Source organism: Ricinus communis, chromosome 8, assembly GCF_019578655.1.
Source record: "Ricinus communis isolate WT05 ecotype wild-type chromosome 8, ASM1957865v1, whole genome shotgun sequence".
Lineage (NCBI taxonomy): Eukaryota > Viridiplantae > Streptophyta > Magnoliopsida > Malpighiales > Euphorbiaceae > Ricinus > Ricinus communis.
The window spans coordinates 23,265,484-23,279,634 of record NC_063263.1 but is presented as its reverse complement, the minus strand read 5'-3'; the positions used below and the strand labels follow the sequence as shown (position 1 = coordinate 23,279,634).

Here is a 14,151-nt window from a genome sequence, read left to right as displayed (position 1 = left end):
AATTATTTAATTAATATAAAATAAAAATTTAGTTAAAGTACTTTTAAAAAAATAATAGTTATTATTTAATTAAAAATCTATTTATTAGTTAATAATATAAAAATATAATTAAAATTGTTGTATTTAGAATTAAAATTAAAATTTAATAAAAAATAGTTAATTAATTAATTAATTAATTATGTAATAAATATAAAATTTATAGATAAAAATAATATTTATATCTTAAAAAGATTATTTAAAAAAAAAGGTTGTATATATCAAATTAAGTACTTGTATTAAAAAATTTATATTTCAATTTGGCCTAATGATATTAATATTCCAACATTTATCTTTTGTTTATAAATTTGGCTTTATCTCTTAAATTTTTATTTAAATTGTTCGATTTGATTAATTAATTATAACTATAGTCAAATTAAAATCTCACTCAAAATTGGATGCTACCTTTTTAATTCTAGATACTAATTTTTTTTTATACTTTACCAATATTGTTTGTCTTTTAAAAAAAACACATAAAATCATAACAAAAGTCAGAAAAGAAATAACTTTATCATTCATTCTTTTTCTTGATTCATGATTTTCACTTGTCATTCACTTTCATGTTCATCCATAATCTAACTTTGGTAGCTCGTGTGTTATGATAGTGATATATAAATATATATGGTAGTGATATATAAATAATTGATAATGACACATCACTCTATTTTAATCGAGATTTTAACTTGGCTATAACTATAATTAATTAGTCAAATTAGATAATTTAAATAAAAATTTAAAAAATAAATTAAATTCGCAATTAAATATAAAAATTTAGATTTTTAGTGAGATTAGCCCTTCAATTTTATATATTTATAATATATACATTTCACCGAAATTCTTTTTGGCATCTTAAAGAAACAGCGAAAAACTAGTGTAGGCATTTTATTTGGACTCGGTTTGATGTAAGCGGGCAGCAATTTCAAAAAACATAAATTAATGGATATTACAGTTTGTAGTGGCAAAATTTAATAAGCAGTATCATTACGAAGTTGGATAGAGCGACAGACAGAGAAAAAATGGCAGTGGAGACGAACTTGGGAACCTTGTTAGAGAAATTGAAAGTGGAAGAACCATGGCTCCCTCCTGTCACTTGGGAATCCATTCCTTCTCAAAATGTGTCCTCTTTCCGTCCTCCTCCTAATTCCTCTCCTCTCAAACATACCTCATCCTCTCTCTCCGTAAGTAATTAGTTGATTTTGTGCTACTTCTTTTTGAGTTATGCAACTCTTTTGAGTTAATATCTGTAAGTTTTGTAATTTCTTTTTCCTTGTTTAAGACACATATAGCTCAGCCATGATTAATTCTGGTGGCACAATTTGTAATGATCGCCGTTACTATACAGTAATTAGGTTATTTATGTCCTGGGCACAAGTTGTGTGTAAATTGAATTTATTTCTCAACCAGTGTGTTTGGATAGTCTAAGAAATGCAATGCGGTTGAATTCTGATTTAGTCAATTCTCATGTTTGCTAATGTCGTTGTCGCTGGACTTCAATTATTTCAACTTTAAAATAGAAGAAGATATTTTGAAAGAAATTGGAATCAACCCAAGATTGTCATGCTTTTGCACATAATGTATTGCAGAAAAAGTCAACATAGTTGCTTGAATTGAATTCTTTTGAATTAAGAAGGGAAAAGCAAGGCATTTCTACGATATTTGAATAGAAATGAAATCATGCGACAAGTGACATAATTTTGCAAGAATGCAACTGAATCAAATTCTTGCACATGGTGTATTCCGAACAATGTCTGATGATTTTTGTTCTTTTATGTATGTCTTGCTTTTGGTTTCAGGAGGCAAGTTTAGTAAGATTAGCATTAAATGCTATGCAAGGTGTGGAATCAGCCCTTACTAGTATTCAAAAGCTTTCTTCCGCCTTTTCTTCTGATCCAGCTGATAGATCCCACCATCAAATTCCCAGTCTATGGAATCGGTCTTCTAGTACTCATGCATTGGGAAGGATTCTCAACTCTATAGGCTGCTTTGGTTCTCTGGTTTTTCTTCTCCGTAAATTTGTAGATAATCTTACGCATATCGAGTTGGAGCAAATTCACTATGACCATGATACGCAGAAGGAACAGCATTTGTCTTACACTCTAGTTAATCAGGCATTTGCTGTTGCTGTAGGAAAGGTTTTAGAAGGATATGTATGTGCTTTGAATACAGTGTATGCATCGGCAAGATTGAGGCATTCATCAACAGTTGATGTTGAGTATTATGAGGAAGCATGCCTCACTAGCATAGTGCATTCTAAAGTTACACTACTAGAGTTGTATTTGCACACTAAGGAATTGAGGTGTCAGATTGAAGCTCTGGGAAATATATGCAACTTATATGATGTAGCACTTTGCTTCTCAGTGTCTTCTCTTGAGGATTTAAATGCTAAAGCTGTCTTCGAATTTTCTAACTTCTATAGAGGAGGAGATCTTCTTTCTTATTTATATACGCAACTGCAGGTCTGCTTAAGTTTATTCACCTTTTCTTCCTTTTATTCATCCACTTTTTCTTCCATGATGCACAAAAGTGATAATGCAAAGTACTCGTTAATTGCTTATTGCAGTTAGGTTTCAATTAATTTCAGTTATTTTACTTACCAGCCTCTGGAACATGATGTCATTTTACATGGATGTACATTCACTTTTTCTTCCATGATGCACAAAAAGATAATGTAAAGGATTTTTTGATTGCTTATTGCAGTTAGGTTTCAATTAATTTCAGTTATTTTACTTACCAGCCTCTGTAACATGATGTCATTTTACATGGATATACATTGTTAATGGAAATTATGTTCTTGTTGGGACATACCATATGCCTGTTAATCTTTTACATGTTGGAGAAATGTATATAAGGTCATGTTGATTATCTCTATCAAAGGAGATTTATGGATGAATTTTATCACAATTCTTGCATTTATTACTTACTTGGTGTCAAGGATCATTCATTGTCATGTTCTTCCTTTTGAAAGTCAATCGATGTTTTCTTGGAAGTAATTCTTAACTGCCTCCAAGTTTTGGTTTTTTCTTTTTGTTTCTTAAATTGTAAAAAACTTGTTTCCATGCTAGTTCTCAGGGTTAAGAAACACTAGTTCCTTGCAACATTTTGCTGTAGGTTGCTGATCCCCCGCACCGTGCTATACTCAACTTCCTCTTTCTTCGCTCATTTGAACCATATTGTGGATTGATAAGGTCATGGATATTTAGTGCTCAGACTAGTGATCCATATAAGGAGTTTATAGTAGAATGTGGAGATAAACAGCCACCTGATCTGCATTGTAAAGCTGGCATCCCTTTTGACTTCCCGTGGGCTAGTATTCGGGTAATGTTTTTTAAAGTAATACTGAAGCTCCTATGTCACTCTTTCACTATTCCAAGTTAGTTTTGATTCTCATAATTTGATTGGGTAACAGGATGGAGTAGCTATACCATGTTTTCTGAAGGACTTTTTGATTCCAATTATTAGGGCTGGTCAGCAGCTTCAAGTATTAATGAAGTTGCTTGAATTGTGCAATTATGCTGGCCCTGGTGAACATACTTATGAGGATTTGCTTCCGAGTTTCAATGGATATACAAGTGACAATTTGTTTCATGCATCTCCTGTGACCTTCAGCAAAGGACATTTCGAGGCTATGGTAAAAGTAAGAAACAACTATTACAAAAAAATGTTGGAGAAACTTGGAAACGTGTTAGCCAAACTGGAGCTTAGGTACCAACAGGTAATGAGTGTTGTTCTTTAGGTTCTTGTACCATGCCTTGCTTTCTGCTATGCTTGATTAGGTTGACTAGTTTGATACCTTTCTCTTTTCTTTTTCTTCATGTAAAATGGCGGTGAAGATGGCATTTTGGATAAATTCTGAAGAAATTGCCAATGTAATAAAAAAAAGGAACTTATTTAGTTATTACCATAAATTATGATGCCTGATCACTTGCCCATCCATAGCTTCATTTCTGATTTAAAGCAAGAGTTCTACGCTCTGACTAAGACAACTTTAGCATATAGATCCCCTAGTTTCTTTCTAAGCATCCTCTATTTAACCTTACATCCGAGACATTTAATGTTTGGAAGTGAGTCGCATTTAGGATTCAGGATTTCTGCATATGCTATTCTCACTTTTGCAGTTGTTCAATCATGAAGGTCCACCAGTCCAACACCGCTACTCTTTCACTGCACTTGCCCTTTGTTCTCTGTAACAATGATTCAACTTGATTGATAAATTGCAAGGGCTCTTTCATAATTAATAATTGATTGTCTTGTATAACTACTTTTATGATGGTTCTTTTATTCAGAACTTACTTGGTTATTCAATAGTTTTTGAACATCTTGCATCAGGTAGTCCCAGATGTTATTGTACCTATCTACTTTGACAATAGTGGAGGGGGATTAAACAATGAAGTCTCGTTCACTTTAAATGATGGTTTAAATGTCTCTTCAGCATCTGATAAGTCGAACTCATATCTGTAATCTCTCTCCCTCCCTCTCTATTTATTTGATGCATGTGCATGTAGGTATATGTACCTAAGTTTTGCTCAACCTTGAACATTGAGAAAATGTTCTAACAGTTGAACTATGTCAATAGGGGAAGGGGAATACACCAAAGGCTGTTCTTTCATTGATTTGATTAGTTCTTTTGGGTGTACGAAATTAAACCAGGTGATTTGGGCACAATGCAAACCAAGGTGAATGAAACAAGGCTGCCAAACCAAACCAAACACAACAAGGCTGCCAAGTCAATCAAACCACCCTAGGTGGTTGGTTTGGGCATTCTGGAAAGCACCATCTATTGGATTTTATCATTGTAATTTTGAGAATTAATTTTTCTTGTTTTAGTCTTTTAGTTTCTGAAGTCTATTATACAACTTCAAAACTGTATATGGAAAAGTAGGGAGTAGGGATCTTGAGTTGGTTAGTTTTAGAAGGGAATGCATGTCATATAGATGTAGTTTATGCTTGGTATCAATGCAATTAGAGAAATTTGAATTTAGATACAGGAACTAGACCTAACTTCAATCTCTTGATTGAATTTCTATATGAACCTAAGTTGACCAAGTTGTTTTGGAAATGATATTTTCTGGCCAACTTATGTCCGTTTTGATGGTTTGGTTGGTTGATTTTCACCCTAAGTACCTCTTGAGGGTACATTGCATTGGCGGTCACCAAATTTTTTACTTTATAACGAAAAGTTGCCAAACTTTTAAGTTGTAACTAAATGATTGCTATACTTTAATTCTAATAACACCGGTAAAATTTACATATATAGTCACCAGATTTTACATTTTGTAACAAAAAGGTACCAAAACTTTGATTTGTTACAAAAAGTTACCGCTTATATATCTTTTAAAATTAAAATTTTAGTACATTTTTATTACAAAGTTTAAAGTTTGGTGACCGCCCATGTAGTTTTTCCTCACACTTGGCAGATAAACTCTTTAGCATTATTAAAATAAAGTTCAGTAACCATTTAGTTACAAATTGAAAGTTTGGTACCTTTTTTGTTACAAAGTACAAAGTTTAGTGACTGCAAATGTAATTTAACCTACCTCTTGACTTGGAACAGTTTGATTAATATGTTCCTTTCATTTTTCTGGTTTTTCTGTGGTCAATTTCCAGTTAACTTGATGCTGCACTTTGGCTTATCATTGAACTTACATGCTTCTCAGGGCTGTAGATAAAGTTGGTTCATATTCCTCCAGTACAAGAGATGAATCATATGGGTCGAATGCATCTGAGGCTTCTGAATGTTCTTCTTTAAGTGGTTCTGAAGAGGAAACTGAGACAGAGCTACTGGCTGAGAATTCTAATAGTTTGGTTGGACATGAGCATAAGTATTTTTCTTCCTTAAGGTTTTCCACAACCACAAGTAGCCCAGTTAATAATACATTACAAAGTTCTATTCAGTGTCAAAGCTCACATGATATGGAAAGCAATATACCTGAAAATTGTCCAAAGAATTATGTGCTTGGCCATTTTGTGCAATCCTATTGTAAGAAAAAATCTACGAGTCACATGTTTGTTCCTCTAGGTCTGGAGGATTCAAACTTGTCATATACTAATAGGTTAACTGCTAAGAGCTGGCCACTTGTAAATAATACTTTCTACGACGATCAAGGGTTTAAGCATTACCAGGGGCAACCTCAAGGTTACACAGCCCTAGCAGCAACCAAAACAAATACAGAGTCCATAAATGAAGGTGTACCTTATTTTAGAAAAATGACTTCTGCCAAAGATTGTTCAATAGAAGCCTTGGGGAAGGATCAACTTGAAAATGCTTTCCATACTGCAGATTTATTTACGTTGCATCCGTGGAAGGATAATCATAGCAGCAATTTTCTTAGCAAAAATCCAATGCTGAGAAAAAATGTTTTCTTTAACCCAATGAGCAAACCTGGACAGGAATTCAGCTTAGTTTATGGACAATCATTACCGTGCTTTGATTTTTTAAATGTAGAAGACCCTTGCAAAGTATATGTTGAGAAGTTAGCTGCCAATTCAAGACACAGCCTCATAAACAATGGAGATAGTTCTGATGCTGCTGGAAAGAGTCATGAGAGAAGGAAACAAGATAACGATGGACATAGTATCTTTATAAATAATGATAAAATGGCTTCCCCTTTCTCGTCCTTATACTTGAAGAAACAAGGCCAAGAAGCTCTTGTTTCAAAAGATGTTTATGGAGGAAGGAGTTGGGAGAGTCTGCTCAGTAAATTTAGTTTCATCGAAAAGGGAAGTGCTAGTGAGCAGAAGCACAGTTTGTCAGCCATGTTTGATATTCCACTTGATTTCATTATTGACAAATGCATGCTGCAGGAAATCTTGCTCCAGTATCCTTCTAAACTTTTTCATTTCTCCTTAGAATAAGTCTTCAATATATGTGCACATCTGTTCATGCAAAAGATTAGTCAACATATACAGTATGTGTGCTGGCTGTAGATAGGCTTGAGCATTAGGGTTATAACTGGAAAACTTAATTAAATCGATGAGTTCCCTTATTTGGATATGCAATTCTTTTGGTTTGGATTGGTTAATTTTTTACAGGAATTTTGGTTTTCAGTAATCAGTTTGGTTTGTTGAAATATTGTAACCAAATAACCAAGTTTTTATCAGTTATATATACTATTTTCTTTTATGATAATAAATTAGTCATAAAATCTTATATAAATAAATAATTTATTAATTTATAAGTTAATTATTTTGTTCATTAGAAACTTAAAACATAAAAACCAATTGTAGGTTGTGTTTTAATGTGGTCCTGAGATGTTTCATGTTTGTCTTTTCTCTTTTAATTCAACAAGCATAGAGTTACATGTGGGATCTAATTGCAAAAGCTCTTTTCATATATTCCTTTGAGCTTTGCTGTTTTGTGAAAACCCTTTACGAAGAAAGAATCAAGCAAGAAGCTATATTTTGATGCTCGTCTGTGTCCATGATTTTGAGAATCATGCAGGCTTTTCAATGATCCTTTTATAACTCTTCAGTCATCCAAATAGATACTGGAAATATTTTTCTTGATTCAAAGAGTGTCGAGGATTCAATTCTCAAAAGCTTCTTGTGGGAAGTGATGATTTTTAGTTGTGTGAAGTTTCAATGAAACTGGGGATCTTCAGATGTTCTGATATTTTGGAATTATAACATGTTACTGAAATTTTAGATTGGTTGTTTTCTTGGATTCACTTTCCTGCTCATCATTCTTCGTATTTCTCTGTTTCATAGTGTACTTAAGGAATTGTCTACTATTCATGCTCAACGTGGTGTTTATAGCAATAATCATGATGTGCAAAGTTATGTATTCCTTAACAATGCCAGGTACAAGTACGTCAGTAAGCTAGCCATCAAGATACTTGAAGGATTTGATTTGCATGAACATTATAGGGTGCTGCGGCGGTACTATTTTATGGAAATAGCAGATTGGGCGGATTTGTTTATCATGTCCCTTTGGCATCATGTACTTCTGCCTGATAATCCTTAATGTTTCAAATTTTGGAATTATTTCCTCTGAAAATTATAACTCTAACTCCATGCTTTTTCTTTTCACTTGAAACAACAGAAATGGCGTACTACTGAAGCTGGTCAAAGAGTTTCAGAAATTCAAGGGCTTCTTGAGTTGTCAGTTCAGAGGTCTTCATGCGAACGAGACCCTAATAAGGATCGGCTATATGTGTACATAAAGGGGAATGCTGTAATTCCTCTTGCAACATCTGCAATTGGTGAATTTATGTTTCCTTTATACTCCAAGCATAATCTATTAGAGGTTTGCCAAACAGGAAATTTCTAGGTTTTAGAGAGGTGCACTTGTGCTTGGCCACAAACATGTTTGACTCGTTTTTCCTTGGGGTCCAGGAGCTAAACAGCTTTGCGTTGGTCACTCATGTCTTCATGCATTTCCTTAATTCCTTTTCTTAACTGATACCATATCAGCAACCTACTTGTTTTGGATATAGTCTGCCAATTGGCTTTGAATTATTTCAACTTTTTTGTTCAGTGTAAGATGTCTGGGGACCTTAAAGTTGATTGAAACCTGACAATCGCAAATGTTTCGATGTGACTTTCAATTGCTATTCAGTCTAATCTAGACCACTTCTTAGCGAGCACAAAATTTGAATATATAGGGTTCAAATTTTAATGCATTTTCTTCTAAAGGAACTATAACTAAACCAAATATTATTCCTTTCCTTCTTCCTCCTTTCTTCCTTTCTCTGCTCATTTAGCAAGTCTTTTAATAGGAATATTTTTTTCTCTCATTTCAATATGTTCCAGCCTGCCATGATTGTTCTGCTGTTCTTCTTCTATTTTTAATCTGAAAATCACATCTCTTTGTTTCTTTTTCATTTCATTCTCAATTTACCTTTTGACAATATTTTTCTGTTGACATTGGGCTTTTCAACATGTCAGGGGTCCATTCCTTCGATTTCTTGGGTTTGGGTTATCATGTGGACTGGCCACTCAGTATTATTTTGACTCCCAGTGCACTGAAAATTTATTCCGATATATTCAGTTTTCTAATACAAGTGAAGCTAGCTATTTTTGCTTTGAGTGATGTATGGCGTTCATTAAAGGTACTGATCTGTTCCCTTCATATATATGTTTGTGCGCATGCTCAAATGCACTTTATCTTCCTATTGTGTGTGAACCTTCTGGTTTTTATTGTTTCTGAATTTTTGGTAGACAAACTGGTGCCAGAAATTACTCTCTATGTAAATAAATAGCTGGCTGTCAAAACCAAGCAGAATACTTGTACCTGCTTAAGCCAGATTTATTTGGTTCAAGTATGATGGAGCATCAGATTACTTAAACAGCTCTAAACAATTGTTTTTAAACAGCTCTAAACAATTGTTTTCTGTGCGTTTATCTGGATTGAAAGACTGTCAGCGTAGCAAGCAGATTACCAAGAGTTTAAGTTCTCATAGTTTCAACAGATTGAAACTAGTGCAGTATAATATTTGAAATCTCTTTGTTATGTATATTTAGCATCTATTCATTACTCTGATTTTTTATTTTCACAACAGTTCTTACTTGTTTGCATCTCTTCATGTAACTTACTCCCTTTGTTTTGTTGCTTGAGGATTCAGTCTTGAATTATCACTTAGAAACTCCTTTTTGTTCCCTTTTGATATGGATCTAAGAAACGAGGCCTTGACTTGAATCCTTTTTGGGAATTGTAGGAGCAAATACATTTTCCAGAAACTTTAATAAAATTATCAATGTGTCACTGACAGTTTACTTTAATTTTGAGTTTGCAGAGTGGTATTTTCCTTTATAAAAAGTATGTTTCTTTTACAGGATTTGATGCACTTCAGTGGTAAAAATAGTCATTCTGCAGAACATGAAACAGAAGTGGGTCAAATTAATATGCTGATAAGAATGAGGTGCGCTGAATTCTTCTTTTATATGCAAATGTTGCCTCTTTGTCTACCTCATTATATTCTGTCCCTTGTTAAAACTGTGATATGTGAGATCTGGCAAATTGTGCATTTTGGTAGGTCTGCCTTTCTGAAATTATTTTTATATAGGGACTTTTTTTTGTACTTTCATGAGAGTTCAAAATTTGGCTGAGCTGCTAGTAATATGAGTGCAACTAAGCAAGAATCTTACATTTACAAACAGGCAATTATACCAATTTCATTTCTCTCACATATGACAGGCAGCAGGTCAATCATTTTATCTCTACTTTGCAACAATATGTGCAGTCACAATTGTCTCACATATCATGGTGCAGGTTTCTTCATAACCTAAAGTACAAGGTTTGAGCCTGCTTGCTCCTTATACTACATTAATACCTCCCTACATTGATACTCTAATATTTAATACAATTTCTTGGAACCGACCATATCCGATAGGCATATTTAATTTCTGCTATCTAATAATTAATACAAAATATCAAAAATATGTTATTTTTTTATTAAGACGTATAATAATTAATAATATATCATATTATTTGCATTTAATTTTTAGTTGAAGATATTTACCATTCTTGTATTTAATTTTTGTTGCAGATGTATATTAAGCTCAATGATAACATACAAACAATAAATATGTAAGATTAAATTAGCATGATGAAAACTTTCTTACTTTCTAGAAGTACTTAGTGACATTATATGTATAAAATATCTTTTTTATAGACGTTCTACAGATTAATAACCTCTGTTAATTAATAATTAATTTAAAGAGATATTAGTGTATTTTCTTCAGCCAGTGGAGAATTGGAGATATCTGTATGGTTAATAAAGTTAACCGAGCCTGTGTTCAGTGCTATTAATTTTTTTCCTGGTAGTTAAATGGCTGTTCTTTACTGCTGCATGTAGAGCTCAGTGTTACTTTTCAGTTGATCTTTTATGTACATAAGTATATCACGATTAATTCTGCTAACTATATAATTTTAATTCTCGGATGATAGATGATACATATCTATCAACTTATTTACTGTTAAAAAAAATCAATATATTCATATGTAATTTGAGGATTATGGTCATTGTAAATTCTGTGATCTATTCTATGCAAACATAAAATGCCATTAATGCTAATGTACTTAACCATTGTTTTTTATGCCTATGATTTATTTTCTTGTTTCAGATACCATTAGAAGAACTTTCTAGTTTTTTCATTTCATTGATCTTTAACTTGATTGTGGTTTTTTTAGGTCAAAGATATGATGGATCTGGAGTCGGTGCACATGGAATATCTAACGGATTCACTGCACATGTAAGTTCAGGTGTTCTTGAATGAAGTTTAAGCCATCATCTATTGCTACCAAAATCTGGAAAGGGCTCTTATACTTTCATCTAATGAACCATTAAATTTTCATGAAATACCATTCATGTGCTTGCGATAAACAGATTACAGAACAGAGGTGTGCACTTCAGTAGTGTGCTTATGGTTGGTTATTTCTCTACACACATGTTTACCTTTAAAAAACCTGCAAAAGCAATGATGAAATGTTCCAGCCATTCCACTCAATGGACATAATGATTTGCATACAATTAGCAAAATGGAAATAATGATTTGCATACAATTAGCAAAATTAGGGTGGAATGGGATATATATTCGTAGATGTGGAAAAGAGTAGAGAATATCTTCAAAGTTGACTTATTGTGCAAGTTTCTATGACTAAAGGAGAAAGTTATATCAGATCCTTCCCGGAGCCTCTTGCCTTGAATTATAGAATTGGTGCATAATAGATATGTATTCTCCTTATCATTGTTATCATATTATCCTTTTATCTTGTCCTATTTTAGGTTGGTCATAGACTAGAAAAATGAATTTCTCAAATTTTATACCTTTTTTATTTTATTTTGGTTGGCAATGCGGTATCTCTATGTATACTTTTTGTACTTATATGCAACTTCATCATTTTTTCATTTTTGTTTTGGGTTAACAGTGTGGAAAACTTTGCAGATGTTTTCTTTCTGATGAAACACGACCTGTAGCCAGCATCATAGAAAGCATTTTGCAGTGTGCCTTGAACTTCCGTGCTTGCCTTACAACCAGCATTTGGGATGTGGGGCTGGATGAAGGGGGCTTGCGGGGGAAACTTTCTAGAATCAATATATCCCAGGTGATATTCTTGCATCTTTCTCCCTTGTGTTGACTATAAAATATGAAAGTACTGGGGAAAAACTGTGCAAGGATTTAGTCTTAAGTAATCAGGCTGGACACTGATTTGAATGTATTGTATGCTTGATAGATTGTTTTACCGGTGAAACATATGGATCCAACTATTTGCTTGTGTGCATTTATGTACATTATATGACTATTGAATGCCTATCACCACTGCTGAAACAATTATAGAATGCATAATAGTACTACTGATAATATTTATTTGATTAGAAAAGTTGGAATAGGTCAACTAAAGTGTTAGCACCTGTCCATCAAATTACATTAGCATCATCATGTGGAAAGAAAAACATAACAAAAAATTCAATGCATTAAAGGAAGTACTTTTCCCCATTTTTAAAGGTCATTCTTGTGTAGCCAAAATGATAAAATGCATGTGGCTGTGCAATACTGCAATTATGATTCTTTCCCACAGTTCAGTTTAACATGGCAGGTATCAATTTTCTATTCATATAGAAGGCTAGATATTCCTACCCATGTCCTTCGTTGTGATGCTTCTTTAGAGCAAATTTTGTGCAAGACAAAAAGTGTTTTTGATGTATACTTAAATCAATTTGCATGATATGGTGGTTAAAACCATTTTCTCACTCACTTTACTTTCCCAGGTGCTTGCCATAAAGCAGAAGTTCGACAAAAACTTAAAAGAATTGCATCTGTGTTATCACAAGTCACCTAAGCATGGAGAGTTTGGGCTTTATTGTTTCTGGGGTCATCTCAACTACAATGAATATTACACGGACAACGAAATGAATCTTTATGCCTTTTAAGATAAGTCTTTACTCTAGGCTAACCACAGTGAAGAGCAGATCGATGACCAATATGCTAAAATTATTGCCAGACCCTTCCATTATTGAACTCCTTTAAGGACCTCTGGATCTTGGTGTCTTCAATCAGGATGTTATAGTAATATTTCTATGTTGGTCCTTGTGCGTCCAAGGTGTGTTCCCTTGTTCATTCCTGTGTCTAAGCTGTCTGCAATATGCAACTTTGGTAGTCTAGTGGTTTCAAGATAGCCAGAGCATTCTTCCTTTTTCTTTACTCAAACCTGTTTCCTGGGCGTGTATTGTAAATATGAGCATCCAGTATAAGGGATTTTTGATGTTCCTTGCTCAGTTAGGGGCTTGAAGCTATGGCATTTATGAGTATATAGGATATGATGATTATAAGGATGATTTGCAGACAAGTTCAGAATGATCTCCTGTGATGAATACACAGAATGTGGGAGAGGTGCCAGCAGCACAGCAAACTGAATCGATTCTTAATGACAGGTGTTTGTACCCATTTGTCTCTGTATTTAAAATTACTAATTTGTTTGTGTTTGTATTTCTTATCCTTTAATATGTTTTCATTTCTTCCTTTGTTGTGATTTCGCTCGGTTTGACTCTTTCATTTTTACTAATCTGTGCTATTTTCTTTTTTGTCGAGGTGCAAATTTCATCCGCTGTTTACTGAATACTTTTTCCAGTTTTAAGGCTTATAATAACCATATTTTTCCATAATAAGAAATCATTATGATCAAAGTTGACTGTGCAGTAAGATCTAAAGGGATTGCTTGAAATACTGAAGGTGTTGTTCCTATTGTTACTTCTTGTGCTGCCATTTTTTAGCTAGACGAACCTAAATTGTTTGTTTCTATTGCAGATGATTCTTCTTGATTGGTTCTCGGTACCATTAAATTTAAGCTTTGATACCAAGTTAAAATTAATAAAGATTGTGGCTGGAGAATTCTCGACTTAAAGGTGGCCGCCGTTGTGACATATAATATTTTTATTAAATTGCCTCTTAAAATTTTAAATTTAGAAAACAGTTTAATAAAAGTATTATATGCCACTTTTAAGTGATAACCACTATCTATAGGATAATTCTCTATGTTGTGTAATTGAGAAATGACCAATGATATACAAATCTCTTCTCAAATTGTCTCTGATTTATCATGGTATCAGAGCCCTAAACTGGGCAGAATTTTCGTTTCTTCTTCACTATTTCTTCATTTATATATAAATTGAAAATGAA

General features: G+C 33.3%; 1 protein-coding gene across 3 annotated transcripts; it reads left to right on the top strand.

Moving 5' to 3' along the window:
* The first annotated feature begins 900 nt into the window (after positions 1–900).
* On the top strand, positions 901–13,634 carry LOC8286577. 3 transcript variants are annotated; one of them, XR_007217040.1, is made up of 15 exons: positions 901–1,214; positions 1,830–2,492; positions 3,145–3,351; positions 3,443–3,748; positions 4,363–4,490; positions 5,691–6,851; positions 7,834–7,972; positions 8,075–8,234; positions 8,920–9,083; positions 9,808–9,893; positions 10,169–10,268; positions 11,165–11,226; positions 11,920–12,079; positions 12,744–13,406; positions 13,564–13,634. XR_007217040.1 is itself a non-coding variant. In XM_015717289.3 (14 exons), exons 1-14 carry the CDS (start codon positions 1,053–1,055, stop codon positions 12,903–12,905), a joined length of 3,660 nt encoding a protein of 1,219 aa, XP_015572775.2. In that variant the 5' UTR covers positions 901–1,052; the 3' UTR covers positions 12,906–13,570. The 3 variants fall into 3 exon arrangements, 2 of the variants coding, with proteins under 2 accessions (XP_015572775.2, XP_048234075.1); XM_015717289.3 differs by having other exon boundaries at positions 12,744–13,570; XM_048378118.1 differs by lacking the exons at positions 12,744–13,406; positions 13,564–13,634 and adding an exon at positions 10,521–10,561 and having other exon boundaries at positions 11,920–12,059.
* The last annotated feature ends 517 nt before the right edge of the window (positions 13,635–14,151 follow it).